The sequence below is a fragment of the Anabrus simplex genome, chromosome 7 (genome assembly GCF_040414725.1).
Source record: "Anabrus simplex isolate iqAnaSimp1 chromosome 7, ASM4041472v1, whole genome shotgun sequence".
Taxonomy (NCBI): Eukaryota; Metazoa; Arthropoda; class Insecta; order Orthoptera; family Tettigoniidae; genus Anabrus; species Anabrus simplex.
The window spans coordinates 122,273,321-122,288,168 of NC_090271.1; the positions used below are offsets into that span (position 1 = coordinate 122,273,321).

Genomic DNA, 14,848 nt, shown 5'->3' on the forward strand with positions numbered 1-14,848 from the left:
AGTATGACAAGCGTTGTAATGAAGTAAAGTCCCATTAACTTACTACAGCACTGTTTGTGAAATGAGAACGATCGCTAAGACTAGACTGAATGAAAGAAAGCAAAGTCCTTTCTCAATACACCGTCTTTCGAAGTTTCCTAAAGCACATGGTCTTCACTCTTTCAAAGCACAATCTCATAAAATTAACACAGTTCTTTCATTGAGAATAGTCATTCTTTCACTGAGCACAGTCGTGAAGATAAGTTAAGGCATAGTCTAACACAAGAAGCGAAGTTCCAATACTGAGGCACAATCAATTCATATATGATACGGCACAGTTTTTTCGAAAATAAAGCACAGTTTTGTAAATACACATTCGGAGTGTTATTCAAACGAAATAATTTGAATGCACAGTCTTTAAGAGAACTAAGTTTTCTTACGAAGCACAGTCTTTCAGAAAAAAGAATTGAGTTCTCACAAGTCATTTCGTGAATATTTGTTCATAGAATGAGTGTTACTTTTATGAGATAAATCCTATCACACTTGTCACAGTTCAGTGTTAGTCAATCACTATAAATGACTTGTACTATTTTAAACACCTCTTCTCATACTTGAAATTTAGAGTTTGAGACTCGCACCTTCGAACTTAGATAATTTACTGAGCATTCATACTTTATGCGTAGAACATTGGTGTTTCGCCGGGCAGAGTAAGGATGTAGAATCAGTCCCACAGCTGGTCCGCGCACGAGACGGCTGGGACGATACGAAGATACTGATTTACTACTGACCTCTTTGCCTTCTTTTATACGTGAGGATTGGACCCGGGGCTTAAAAATTCATATAACTAACTTCTAATTACTTGGCTGTCTTGCTGCCGATCTTGAAACTTGGTATATCACCATATTCAATACTGGGCTACATGATGGTGTAGTCAGAAATTTGATATCATGTTTCATTGAAGAGATAGTGACATAGAACATATAGAAGGTTCCATTATGACGTCATTTGTTCTTGGCGAGCTTAGAGCAATGAGCAGCTGCATGACTGTCATACCCGGTGCCTGTGCATACAGCGGTAGTTTCAAATCGCCTAGACGGGTGTTAGCTTGCGTTGTCTCAGAAATACATTGGGCAGAGAATGTCGGCACAGCATTCCCGTTTCATTATACAGTACTTTGTCAAAATATAATTTCTAAATGTTGAAATTTCAGCATTTTGTAATGTATATTTAAGTTTTGAAGATGTTAAATTTTTTTTCCGTATTTCATACAAGTCTTATTTATATCTTCATTTTCCTCCTCTCAAAATTTGTGAAGTGCATAATTTTTTAAATGCCTTGTTTTCTTTTTACATTGGGAGTAGTTACATAATTGGATGTGTTCAGTGTCAGTTTTGTACATCCTCTCAGAAGTGCCTTATTCTCTTTTCTAGTATGGGAGGGGATCAAATATAAACAGGATTTTATTTTTTATTCAAATTCATTTATTGAAAAACACAAGGGAATTACAATTTATTTTTCCACGTAGTTTCCTGCTTTGGAAATGCATTTGTCCCAGCGTATAGGCAGCTTTCTGATGCCCTCATCGTGAAAAGAACGGTCATGTCACCAGCCAGTTGTGCACGAAATCTTCCACACTATCATCTTCAAATCGTTGCCCCTCCTAGGGCTTCTTTAAGCAGTCCAAACAAATGGGAATCGCAGAGCGATATGTCCGGGCTGTAAGGAGGATGATCAAGTGTAGTCCAGTGCGTTTCCCCTAGCTTGGAGACCGTTAAAGTTGCAGAATGGGGCTGTGTATTGTCGCATTGTGATGATTTCTTGACAGCTCCCATAACTGATTCAGACTTATTCTGCAATTTCTGCTGCTCAATGTCATTAACCACAAGAATGTTTTCGTCTGTAATGCTGGTCTGAGGACGGCGATCGTGTTGCTGATTTTCCACTAGTTCTCATCCTTCCTTGAACTTTTTATGCCAGGCTAACACACGCTTCCTTGACAATGTTTGATCACTGAACTGTGCAGTCAATCTCTGGCAAATTTCTGCTGCTGTAACTCCTTCACGAGCAAGAAATTTTATAATTGTGTTGCGCAGTGGAGGGGTGCACTTGTTGCTCCTGACATCATGAGCGTTCTTCATAAAAGAAAAGAAAAATTCCACCTAATCAATACATTTGTTTTCTTGCAAAGTATTACAATCTAGGACTGGTTTCGACCCTTCATAGGTCATCCTCAGCTATATCAGAATCACATTTGCATTTCTATCTTATACCTCTGAAAGACCTTCATGATATATTGTTTCATAATTTTCAGTGAAAACTTATCTTAAAAACTTACAAATTTCTAAGCGTTGTGTTAAAATTAAAAATTAAAATTACAAAACTTTGTCTATTATATACATGCCCTTGGGCTGACAGAATGCATCCTTGGGTTGATTAAGCATCTATCTTAGGTATTGTTGCTTATTCTGTTGAAATAAGGTATAAAGATGTAACATGATATTTTATTATAATTATCACGCAAGCTTTATTTATCAAATTTTACTGATAGTCTATTCACGATTGTACAGAAGTATAAAAGGGATTCGATTCAACAGAATAAGCAACAATACCTAAGATAGATGCTTAATCAACCCAAGGATGCATTCTGTCAGCCCAAGGGCATGTATATAATAGAGAGTTTTGTAATTTTAATTTTTAATTTTAACACAACGCTTAGAAATTTGTAAGTTTTTAAGATAAGTTTTCACTGAAAATTATGAAACAATATATCATGAAGGTCTTTCAGAGGTATAAGATAGAAATGCAAATGTGATTCTGATATAGCTGAGGATGACCTATGAAGGGTCGAAACCGGTCCTAGATTGTAACACTTTGCAAGAAAATAAATGTATTGATTAGGTGGAATTTTTCTTTCCTTTTATGAAGATTGGTAAATGTCAATACGGAAAATGAAATTCATAAATCAAGATCATGAGCGTTGGCGACGAAACGGCTGGAAATATCTAACAGCACGCTCTCCTCACTCCTAAGGGTCCCGCCCAAGCATAGCAGAAGCACAGGGCCAGTCCTACGAATTATTAATGTTCAGGAACAAAAAATCCATTTTATATTTGATCGACCTTCGCTTGTGTGGTTAATGGAAATGTCCCTTTATCGGTTTTATAAGATTCAAAAATATTCAGATTGGGGGAAAAGAATTTCCAAATTAATTAAAATTGCTGTATGGAGCTTTGCTAAACCTAGTCTGTTGGAATCGGTAGCCTAGTGTTGTGATTTCAGAATTAGTAATTTTAAATCTCTTGGTTTCCAAAATCTTTGAAATGTGTTTTGTTGTAATTTATGTATCCTATTGCTCTTTCGCAGGTGTAGGGTAGAATCCAAATCTTCCCACAATGCCTCGTCGAATGTCGGATACGCTTGGCATGGCAGAGGGGGAATATCCTAAGAAGCGTATTGCTCCCAATGGCAATAAACTTCCGGATCCTATCCGTGAAGGAGAAATATTTACGGATGTAACTGGTACAAAGTGGAGACTTGGCAAGTCTATAGGGGTTGGAGGTTTTGGTGAGATCTATTTGGGTAAGTTTTAAAAAAACTAATGTTGCATGTTTTGTTCAGGGTAGAAACTGGTTTGACTGCTTACATCATGAAATACCTGAAGAGGGCCTTCTATACATTGTTTAGTACAACTGTGTAAGTAGCAGTCCACCCAGTTCCTCTGACACTAGGAATTCATTTTAGAGATCATGAGTTTGTGGAGTAAGATTAAGAAATTCTTGCTGCTTTGCATTCTTCTCTCATCAGTGACAGGCAGGAAGTAGGTAATGTATACTTCTATAAAGTATTACTTTGTTTGATATTTTAATAATATTTTTTTGTGCAAAGATGGGATTAAATTTGCAGTTTTATTTTTTATGCCAATCTGTGTTCAAAGTAACTTGCCAGTTCAGTGTCTTCATTAGAGTATGATGTCTGCAAGTTTGAAAGCATTGGATTCGTGCTGAGATCGAGCATCTCAAGATCCTCAACTGTTTCTTTTCTGAAAAACTGTTATCTTTTCAGACGTGGCTTTTTTGTAGATTCTGATACCTGGAGGTTAATTGTGTGGGGATGAGAGATTTTTTGAATCGTATAAAGCTGTTTAAATTTTATTTAGCTATACATTGCATATAGGTAAAAACTGTTTCTTTGAAGCTGAGAAACAATACTGGCGAATTGATATTGTCCTCCTAGGAGTGGGGATATCTGAAATTTTACTCTTTGGAAAGGATACTGAAAGATCAAGTTTCATTGTTAGGCTTATTTAATATTTAAAGATAACCTAATACAGGGACATTCTGTTATCTGTTCAGGGAGATTGTTGCTCACCCAGTTGCCTGCGCTGCAAGACTGTACCCTGCCAAGCACTTTGCAGCCAGCACTCGCCTGGCGCTGAGTCAGTGTTTTCGTCTAAGGCTTCCTGTACTCTATGAAGGTATTATGTATATACACACGCTCACGTAATGAAAATGGCATTGAAACAAAACATAGCACTAAACACATGAACACGACTAAACAGAAGCTTACGCTAATAAAGCTCTCAGCAGACTGCAAAGAAGGGGAACTTGTGTTGTTGAGAAGCACATTACGGCAAAGTGTTTTGCGGGAGACAGGCTTGCAGCGCAGGCGACTGGTCGAGCAACAATCCCATGAATGGATAAAAGAATGTCCCTGTACTATCATTTATAAATATACATATAGAGGGTAGTTTCTCTGTTCAACTGTCAGAATTGGAGAGAATTATTAGTTGATAGATACTAAGCTAATGTATCAGGGCTTTTTTCTTCCTCCCCACTCAGTTACACAAGGTTTATACTAGGACTGATTTAAAAAATGAAATTTTCAATCTTTCGGTGTCTAATAACCTTTCAGCATCCTACGTCTAATAACAGGACTTTAATGTGCTTCATCAGATGGGTTTTCTGAATTTGTGTACTTCAGTAACAGTCAGTGTACTGTTTGTTGCCTTGCTAATAATCTGAGCGTTATTGAAAGGTGCTAGTTTTTTTTTTTTTTAATACCTGAGTTCAGTATAATTTTCAGTTGAGTATGTGGTTCCAAGATAACTGTGCTTACGGTGTTTCTAACCTATGGTGACTAAGAAATCATAGCTTATTTATTCTGTATATTTGGAAATATTTTCTATTCTTGTATTTATATTTTTTATGTTAAGTTAAAATATTCAGAACAAATGTAAGATTGTTGTATTTAGAAGCATCCTCTCAGCATTTTTGCAAAAGAATGTTAGATTTATATTTCAATGTAGGATTTCACAGTTGTAGGGATACTTCATTTTGTGCTTGGTGCTGTTTAAAATATTAGAGATGGAAAAGGAAATATCTGGAGGAAATTGTTGGGACCAGAATATTTATATTATCCAGATAATTAGATGGATTTCAAATTACTTGCCATTGAAGATAAGTTGTTACTTATTATGTAAGTGTCCCATTTATGATCATTCTGTGTAAAATTCAGTTACAAAAGAATGTATTGATTATTGCCAATAAATAAACTCTAAAATTTATTTTTGTAGAGTTTTTATTTATACATTTACCAATACTTCAAGAATATTTTTATTCCACTATACCCCAAGAAGTTCTGATCTTTGGTACTGTTCTTCTGAATTTAAGCTTAAATTTCCTGTTGTTGAATTCAGCCTGTAAGGTAACCTTATTTTCCTGTCCTTGTTACCTCTTGCTCATACCTCATATCTGAACCAAGTGCTCTTTCAATACATTCACTGCATTACCCTGTGTTACGGTGGTGTTTCATGTAGTTAAGGCACCATTACATGCATGTTTTTAACACCACACATTGGAAGTTGTCTTAAGTTTCTATTATTATGCTAAAGAAAATAGTCTGTTAATTAACCTATCCATATTCCTACAGTTAAGAATAGATTTATTGGGAAAACTACACAAGAATATTCAGACATGGAATTCTTTGTTGAACATGTTCTTTATTGTGAACAGTGCTTTGTCTTGATTTCTTGTTTAGTTCATCAGTTGAACTAGAGATATTACAAACAAAATTAGGTCAAGTAAGGGGACATCTCATTGATGCAGATTTAGTTCAGACAAAAGTTTACCTTGAATGGGTTGTTTGCCATTGCATTATTAGACAGGCCATCGTAGGCAATTTTCTATTAAAAACTTTTGATCACTTCTGATGTACAATTTGTGATTCGAGCATTGCAAGAATAAGGATTTGTGTTCTAGAAAGTTTTATTATGGAAGTTGTTCTTCCTTTGAATACCTCCTGTCTTGTTCATTGTGTAGAACTTTCCTCTTTTCTTAGCTTTACTAGCAAATAATTTATGTATTATGGTTTTATCTGACTTTAAAAAAAAACATTATATTGCATGCAGGCAATGAATTTCTTCTGGGAATTCTTTGTAATCACCATCAGTGCACTTGAAAAACCTCAGAGTGGTTTAGGAATACTTTACTTTCAGAAAAGATATGTTTGTCTTCATTAAAACAGTAGTTCTTTTTCTAAAATATCGTAGTAGTGTATACTTGATAAGATGATCAGTAAGAATTTGTCATGCAAATTTTGATTGAATTTCAGTAGAATTGTGAGTACTGTTCCAACCAATGAAACAGCTGTTTTATAAGAGGTACTGTGTTTTGTGGGGCTTGATATTAAAATTTAGCTGCCATTTGCTACTTGCTAAACAGACAAGATCCTCTTAACTGATTGTCATGCATGTGGGGAAAAACCTAACAAAAAAGCCTTATATATTGTTCACTTCTTATAAGGTATAATTGCAGGTACATAAAAAGTAAATTTATTGTCTGAAATCTGTGTTTTCTGTGAGTAGTTGACAGGAATTCCAATGGGAGGTACTCGGCTGCTTTGTGGGAACATGCTGATGGAAGATGAGCTGCTTAGTGGGAGGGAAAACTTCCCAAACAACTGTTGTTGCTTACCTGGTGATTCTTGGGAGCAGGGGTTAGGGGAAGGATGATTTAAGCTGTGGCTCATAATGTGCTTACCGTTAGTGTAATAATGCATAATTGGTATCAAGGATGATAAGTTCCTACATATAGGTGTGAATGACTGCCATCATAATGTCCCAATTTTTTATTTTTCTGTTTCCTTGCCATGTTTAATATGCAGCTTTTTTAGCCTTGTAAATTACTAATTTTTGTTTAGGTCCACCCATTGAAAGTGTTCAGTTCAGTGGTGACTGCTCACCTTCAGACAGGGAGGGCTCAAAGTTTTGGTAATAGAGATTAGTGTTTAAACTAAATACATTGGCTAGCATTTCTTCAATGCATATATTAGTAAGTGCAACAGCATTGTGTGTTTGATACTGCTGAATGTTAACACCTACTATGGACCCTCCCTGCCCTGTATGGTCCAGCTGCCACTGGTTTAATTCAAGGGCTTGGTTTCAGTTTTCGTGCAGTGATCCCTCACATCGTTTGGGTAAGGAACACCCCAACATTTCTTACTGATTTTCAGAGTTCAAAATGTTTTCTATGTCATGGTAATATAATGGTTGAGGCACTTGTTTGATTGAATGTTTTAATTATTAACATTTTGATCAGTCTTTACTGATTAGATCTTCTCTTGTGGGAAACCTCTGTAAGAAAAACTTGTCATGAGGTTTGAAATATACATATACTCTTGGTATTGTTAATGATATAGGTGTATTCTAATTTTTTCAGTGGGTGGTGTTTGTTCTTGTGTATATGGAAGTATTTTTAATGATAAAGTTATGTCTTTTGATAGTAGTTGCTCCAAGATTTTGATACCCGACAACTGAAGAGTAAGTGCACGGCCTTGTTTGTAAATGGAACTAGTTTGAAACTGTACAAAATGTTCATTTACAAGCAAATCATTCACCGTTTGTAGCTGTACCTTTATTTACTATGACATATTCAGCACTTTATAGTATGCTTAATCATCTTTTCATTTACAAGTAAATCTTTAGCTGTATCTTTATTATCTTATATTTGATAATTGATTTTGAAAATAATGAACTGGACTGATCTATATTGGAGGAAATGTATATGTAAATATGATTCCATTTCATGACATTCAGTTTTGAAAGAAAGTTAAGTTGTTTTTGCCTTGATTCTTTTCTTCTCCTGTAGCTTCTGCAGATATTTCGAAGAGTGTAGGTCCTGATGCTCAATATGTTATAAAAGTTGAACCGCATAAAAATGGTCCATTGTTCGTGGAGAGAAGCTTCTACATTAGAAATGGAAAGCCTGAAATAAGTAAGTATAGTAGAAGTAGTAATAGCCATATCTGAGGTAGTTTGTTTGTTTTTTCAGTGATTTGTTTCCAGCAGTCTGGACATTTTTCATCTGTACCATATATAATGGGTGGTATGTCACATTGTGCATTTCTTCACTAACCAAGAGGTTGGATTGTTTCTGGTCATTGTTATATTAGCAAAACTAAGCAACAGTTTACTTCATTGTTGAATTAACAAAACTTCACCACCTGCTTTCCAGCCTTGTCTAGATACCATATAACAGGAGATAAACTGTAGGACCGCAACAATCCAGCACTCAATAGTTCTACACGCGTCAGAAATTTTTCATCTATTTGCAGGGATTTAGCGCTTGGCTTTCTTGGCAGTACAGTCGGACACATTTGGGAGATATCTGAACCGTTCAGCATTTTGTCAGTCGCTATTGTCTGCCTCGTGGAATTGCGCTCTCGTCGGGATGAGCCACTCTCCTTCTCGTGTTTGTGCTAGTTATTTGTTCACGTAGACCTACAGTTTCAGTACTTCATTATGCATCAGTGCGGTGCAGTTTTCTTTTACAGTTATTTCAACAATTAATTGTACTGTATTCCAGTTTAGCTATATGTAAGACTGTTGAATAGACTACAGCACAGTGAAAAGTTGGTACGTACAGTGAATGTTTTCTAAACTGAACATCTCGTGGGCTGAGGATTCGCAAGCCTGAAAACCTTTGTGAAATTCAGAGAGGAGTCAACAATACTAGATTGCTGAATTTATGAATCTTCACACGAAATCATTTTTGTCACAAACATCTGTTCAAGTTTCAGAGGGCTTGGAAGAAAATTCAAGCTATCCCATCAGTGTTACATGCCAGTCCAACATGTTCCATGCCCTTGACAACATTCCACATTTATGCTGGGCCTATAAACAGCAATTCAGATTGAACTGTACTAAATTCTTGTTATTCAACAATTTGTATTTGAATTAAAATGAACTTTTAGTTAGGTTTTTTAAAAGCATTGCTGCTTTTTATTTCATAACAGGCCTGCAAAAAATTTATAGTGAACTTTGATAAAAAGGTTCAGTCCTAAAGTAATTTAATTAACTGTGCAGTACAGTACTTGATTTTTAATTAAATTTAGTTTCTACATTACTGGTACAGTACTATATACTTATTTTTTTTTAATACTGTAATATCTTCTGTTTAATAAATAACAACTTTTCGTCTTTGTATGTTAAAACTGTAGTTTATATCATCTTGTTTAAAACAGGTCTTTGAAAATAACCTTGATAATCCAGCATTGGCAGATCGCAGAGTATGCCAGATTATTACAGTCCTACTGTACTAAACTTCCTTCCGAATTAATTCCTTTATCTCCACAGTAGACAACCTCTTAACTGGCCTCACGTTACCTGGCCATCGGATTTACTGGCCAAACCATTGAATGTCGTTTCTGGTTTCTCGCTGTTGTAAGCAACCACTCTGGCTCTCACCCCGTTCCTCTCGTGAACAAGGTGTCACTTATTTTATATTGCTTATCGCGTACAATAACGGATGCAATTTTTGGTCAGTTATGTTTTGAAATGTTGAAAACATCTTAAAAGTATAGTTTATAAATTGCTGGATAGGCCGTTTATTTTTATATTGTTAACCCTTTTGTTTTCTGACTAAGGGTCCTGTCCTGAGTAGGTCATTTAATGGGATATCACTGTAGTTCATATGCCTGCTGTGTATACTCAAATATCCTTGATGCACGAGTTTAACTACAGCGCATCTTCCCCCCCCCCCCCCCCTCAATTTGCTTTGCTTTGCACTGATACAGATAGGTCTTACGGAGACAATGGATTAGGAAAGGGCTAGGAGTGGAAAGGAAGCAACCATGGCTGTATTTATGGTACAGCCCTGGCATTTGCCTTGTGTGAAAATGGGAAACCACAGAAAAACATCTTCAGGCTTGCTGACATTGGGGTTCGAACCCACTATCTCCCAAATGCAAGCTGATAATTACGCGACCTCAACCGTGTAGCCACTTGCTCGGTTAGCATATCTTGGTAGAAAACACCATTCATAAAAACACATTATCAAAATATTTTCCTGCTGTTTAGAAATGTTGCAGTGTTTACCAATAATGAAGTTTTAAAAAGAGGAGTTGTAGCAATCAACTTCAGAACTCTCAGGAATATAGTCCTTCATGTTTTACACAGCTTGGTTGTATTACCTGATTTGAGACTGTTTAAGTGCACATTACACCCTTTTCAAAATATTCTTCCAAAGGAATGTTGGTATCACTAATTAGCATCACACATTGTGTCAATTTTCATTCTAGATCTTTCTGTTAAACTGGAAATGCAACAGTTACTCCCCAAATTTAATTCATGAAATTAAATTGCCATGTCATCAAAAGGGGAATACAGATAGTATCCACTTCTTAAATGATAAAATTGGGGGGACAAGAACAAACCTTTCTCTATTATTTCACAAAATATATATTTTTGATACTCAGTTAATTGCTGCAATACCATTGGACTTTGTTTCCAAAACTTGTTACTTGCGAGAATACAAAGGTAAATAGATTTTCATCTCATACTTCTCAAATTATCCATCTACATGTTTCATTAAGATTGAATAACCATTTCCTTGTTAATTATTTGTCCTTTACGCTGCGACTTAATAGTGTCTCCATGAAGTCTAAAAATAATACTGAGAGTTCAATTCATTATTACTAGGGTGACTAAGAAAGGTTGAGTGATTCTCCTGCTCACACTGGCAAGAATTATTGCCTGGAGGAAATATTGTTGCTGGGGTCACTTGATGGTATTGTAGCTAGGTATGGATTTAAATAGTTTCTCCTCCCATACCAAACCTTGATTATTTAGATATATAAAGAAAAATTTCTGACAAGACTGTAGTACAGACTTTTATGGAGCTCTCTAGTATATAATGGAATTTTGACAAACACTGAATTGTTCTGCATCATTGACGGACTTGCCTTGATAACCAGGAAAGGAGGGCTAAAGTTTGTGTGCCACCAGCCCTATCTGTTTTGAGTCACTGTGACGTGCTTGAAAACTAATGAATTTTCGTTTTTTGCTTTTCAAAATTCCTCAAAAGATATTTCAAACGAATTAAGTCCTTTCATAAGCATCTTTTACAAGTTTCTTTACGTTCCACAGTCACAGATAGGTCTTATGGTGAAGATGGGATAGGAAGGGGCTAGGAGTGGGAAGGAAGCGGCTGTGGCCAAAATTAAGGTTCAGTCCCAGGTATTTGCCTGGTGTGAAAACGGGAAACCATGGAAAACTATCTTCGGGGCTGCTGACAGTGGTGTTCGAACCCACTATCTCCCGAATGCAAGCTCACAGGTGTGGGACCCTAACCACACAGCCAACTTGCATAAGCATCAATTTGTAGCTAGCACTGTGACCTCTACTGCTTCTCTTCTTAGCTTTCTTTTTTTCAACAGTCTGTCAACTCTGTCCTTGGTTTCCCTTGGCTTCTCTTACTCTCCATACTACAAGGTAGATCATATACAGAATTGAATTTTTGCCTAGTAACTGAAGCACCTGAGGGAACTGGTTTGTGGCCTTGAATGCAGAGTGGTGAGGTTGCATGAAGCAGGTTCCTTGCCCGACATGCATGGCGAGGCTTTCCTCTCATCAGTAACAGCATGAGTGGGCAAAATTATATCTTCCATCATAAGTTTCTTGCTGACAAAGCTGTCAAAACTGCAGAAATTTTGAAAAGACTGCAGACAATGTTTGGTTGACAAATCCTTTCAAAGACACAAGTGTTTGGCATAAGCAGGTTTTGTCAGGTCAGGAAGCTGTAACCTCGCCAAAAGCGGTCCTCAACAAGTCACTGAACAAACGTTAGTGCTTGTGACCTTACTGAAGCATATGGCCACTTACGGGTTTTTGGAATTGTCAGCATTAGGATAAGTTATGGGTGTGCTCAGACCATCAGTGATTATCTCGACTACTGGAAAGTGTCTGCCAGCTGGGTTCCTTATCTCGTTATTGTGCAACAAAAACTAGCTTTGAGGAAGGGGAGAATATTTTGCTTTGTATCGTCACGTGAAATTGATTGTTATTACAACCAAATAAGCCTCGGATTGCTTGCAGTGTTTCTGCATAACCGAATCCTACCCTGCCATTAACCTATTGAGCCCTGCATATTTGTTGGATTGAAACTGCATTGGTGCTGGGATTATTTTGGAGGAAATATAGTGTCTCTTCATATCATAAGAAATTTCTTAGTTACAAGACCATTAAAGAAATATACATGAACACAAAAGGCTTCCATACCACAAACTGCGGAACAAGGAATACAGTAAAACACTTTATTTTATTAGCATCACGGGACCGTAGGCCTACTCAGTCCGCCTGCTGAGCTGTAACCCAGTTTTCTCTTTGCACTTTCTCTTCGATTTCCACATCTGTTTGTTATTCAGGAGCATTGCTCACACTAGTACTAATATTACTACTAATTTCACTGAAAAAATTACATTCCTAATCATCATTACTTCGTAAAAGGGGTTATATATCTGTAAATATCAGTTCTATACTGGCAGCCATCTTGTTTACAAGCGAATCTCAAAGGTAGAGATAGCCCACTTCAAACTAATATTACCAAGCACACTATTGATATTACCAAAGAGCATATAACATTGCAAAGAAAGAGTCCCTACACAAATCACGAATGCAACTCGCTCTGCCATCTCTTGTGGAAAAGTAGAATTCCGTAGTAAAATGAGACAACGGAACAGTTCCGTGGTCCGGCGTTTGGTCCACCGAGACGAAGCACCGAACGGTTCCGTGGCTCGGGCCCAATGAGTTAAGTAAATTACACTGGTCAACACACATTTTTTTGCCACTCATCTGAAAGTCATTTTAGCATGAATTTGTTGCTGTGATTCCAATTATATCAGTTTTGCCAGATTGGCTCTAGTTTTTGAGATTATATAGTATGCCACAGAAATTCATAAACAGTGCAAAAGATCTATATGCTAAGGTGCAAGCTATTCATACATACATACATACATACATACATACATACATAATCATTATAGATTGTCATGCCTTTCAGCGTTCAGTCTGCAAGCCTCTGTGAATTTACTAAACGTCGCCACAATCCTCCATTTGACACTGGTGCTGTGGCCTCAGTTAGTTCTGTACCTCTTAGAAACTGAGTCTAACCTTTGTCTTGGTCTCCCTCTACTTCTCTTACCCTTCATAAGAGTTCATTATTTTGCCTAGGTAACCTATCCTCCATCTCACATGACCCCACCACTGAAGCTGGTTTATATGTACAGCTTCATCCATCAAGTTCATTCCTAACTTATCCTTTATCTCCTCATTCAGAGTACCCTCCTGCCATTGTTCCCACCTGTTTGTGCCAGCAATCATTCTCGCAACTTTCATGTATATTACTTCTAACTTATGAATAAGATATCCTTAGTCCTCCCAGCTTTCACTCCCGTAAAGCAAAGTTTGTCTGAAAACAGACCAATGTAAAGATAGTTTTGTCCGGGAGCTGACTTCCTTCTTACAGAAGAACACTGTTGATCGCAACTGCTATTCACAAATCAAATTAAAAATAAATCATTGTTTTAGACTATGTACGTGAAATGCCAAATATCAGTCAATTCATTATAATGTAAAATAATCCCAATTAACACTTAACAAATCGCAGTCCGATTTCCTTCTGTGTGGATCATCAGGGTAGTCACGATGAAGATGTGGTTATTCACAAATAAATGTAAGTCTTCATGATATAAAATATTGGATCGTCGCACTATATGGGGTCTCCCTCTGTACTAACCTGATCACTTACACATGCAATAGCCATACTAACACTTCAATTGTTGATGGGCACCAGCTACAAATAAATGTAACAATAATATGATGATTTTGAATATCTCTAGGGTGTAGGGTAATGAGCTTACTTTGACAGCATAACATATAGGTTGTGGGAAAAGGATTTTGAAGTTTGGTTTCCGAACTAAAATTTGAGGTTACCTGATCTACCATGAAATAAAACAATTAACTGCACTTGATAATAAACAAATTATATTATTTTAATTATGAAATTGAAAATAGCGAGATTTGTTGCAATAATAAAATTACAATATAAAACTCTGAAATGAAAACGGATTGAAGCTCTAGGCATTAAATTTAAAATACTCTTGACCGGACATTTGAAATCTGTACAGGAAATGTATCCCTCACTGGTTCACATAAGAGTACCTTGGACACCTTAAGTGTTGTTATGACATTCCTTGGAATTGGCATCAGCTGCAGGTATCTCAAACCTAATTTGGTGACGTATCCTTTTAGCTTCATAAACGAGAGATAGCATGGCTTGAAAATATAACCACACTGCACAATCAGTTTTACATGTAATCTACCAAACTGTTAGTCTGCATTACAAAGACTCAATCTTCGGCTGTCATCGAACAGACACAAGAACTCGATTGAATACACACTTGGAACACACTTCGAACATCCAATACATCTGCTCACTGAGGACTCCGTATCCATATAACTACTTCTCCATCCAACTGACTGACCGACTGAGGCCTCACTATCCATATGACTCGTCACTACCATCCGACTGCGACT

At 36.7% G+C, this 14,848-nt stretch overlaps 1 protein-coding gene across 4 annotated transcripts in view; it reads left to right on the top strand.

The window, feature by feature from the left end:
* Window positions 1-14,848, top strand: part of LOC136877345 (serine/threonine-protein kinase VRK1) — a 207,520-nt gene that overhangs the window by 60,629 nt on the left and 132,043 nt on the right. For all 4 annotated transcript variants that reach the window (XM_067151306.2, XM_067151307.2, XM_067151309.2 and 1 more), the window contains exons 2-3: window positions 3,343-3,558; window positions 8,124-8,249. In XM_067151306.2, the coding sequence (XP_067007407.1) occupies window positions 3,372-3,558; window positions 8,124-8,249 (313 nt within the window). In that variant the 5' untranslated portion in view covers window positions 3,343-3,371. The remainder of the gene's footprint in view (window positions 1-3,342; window positions 3,559-8,123; window positions 8,250-14,848) is intronic.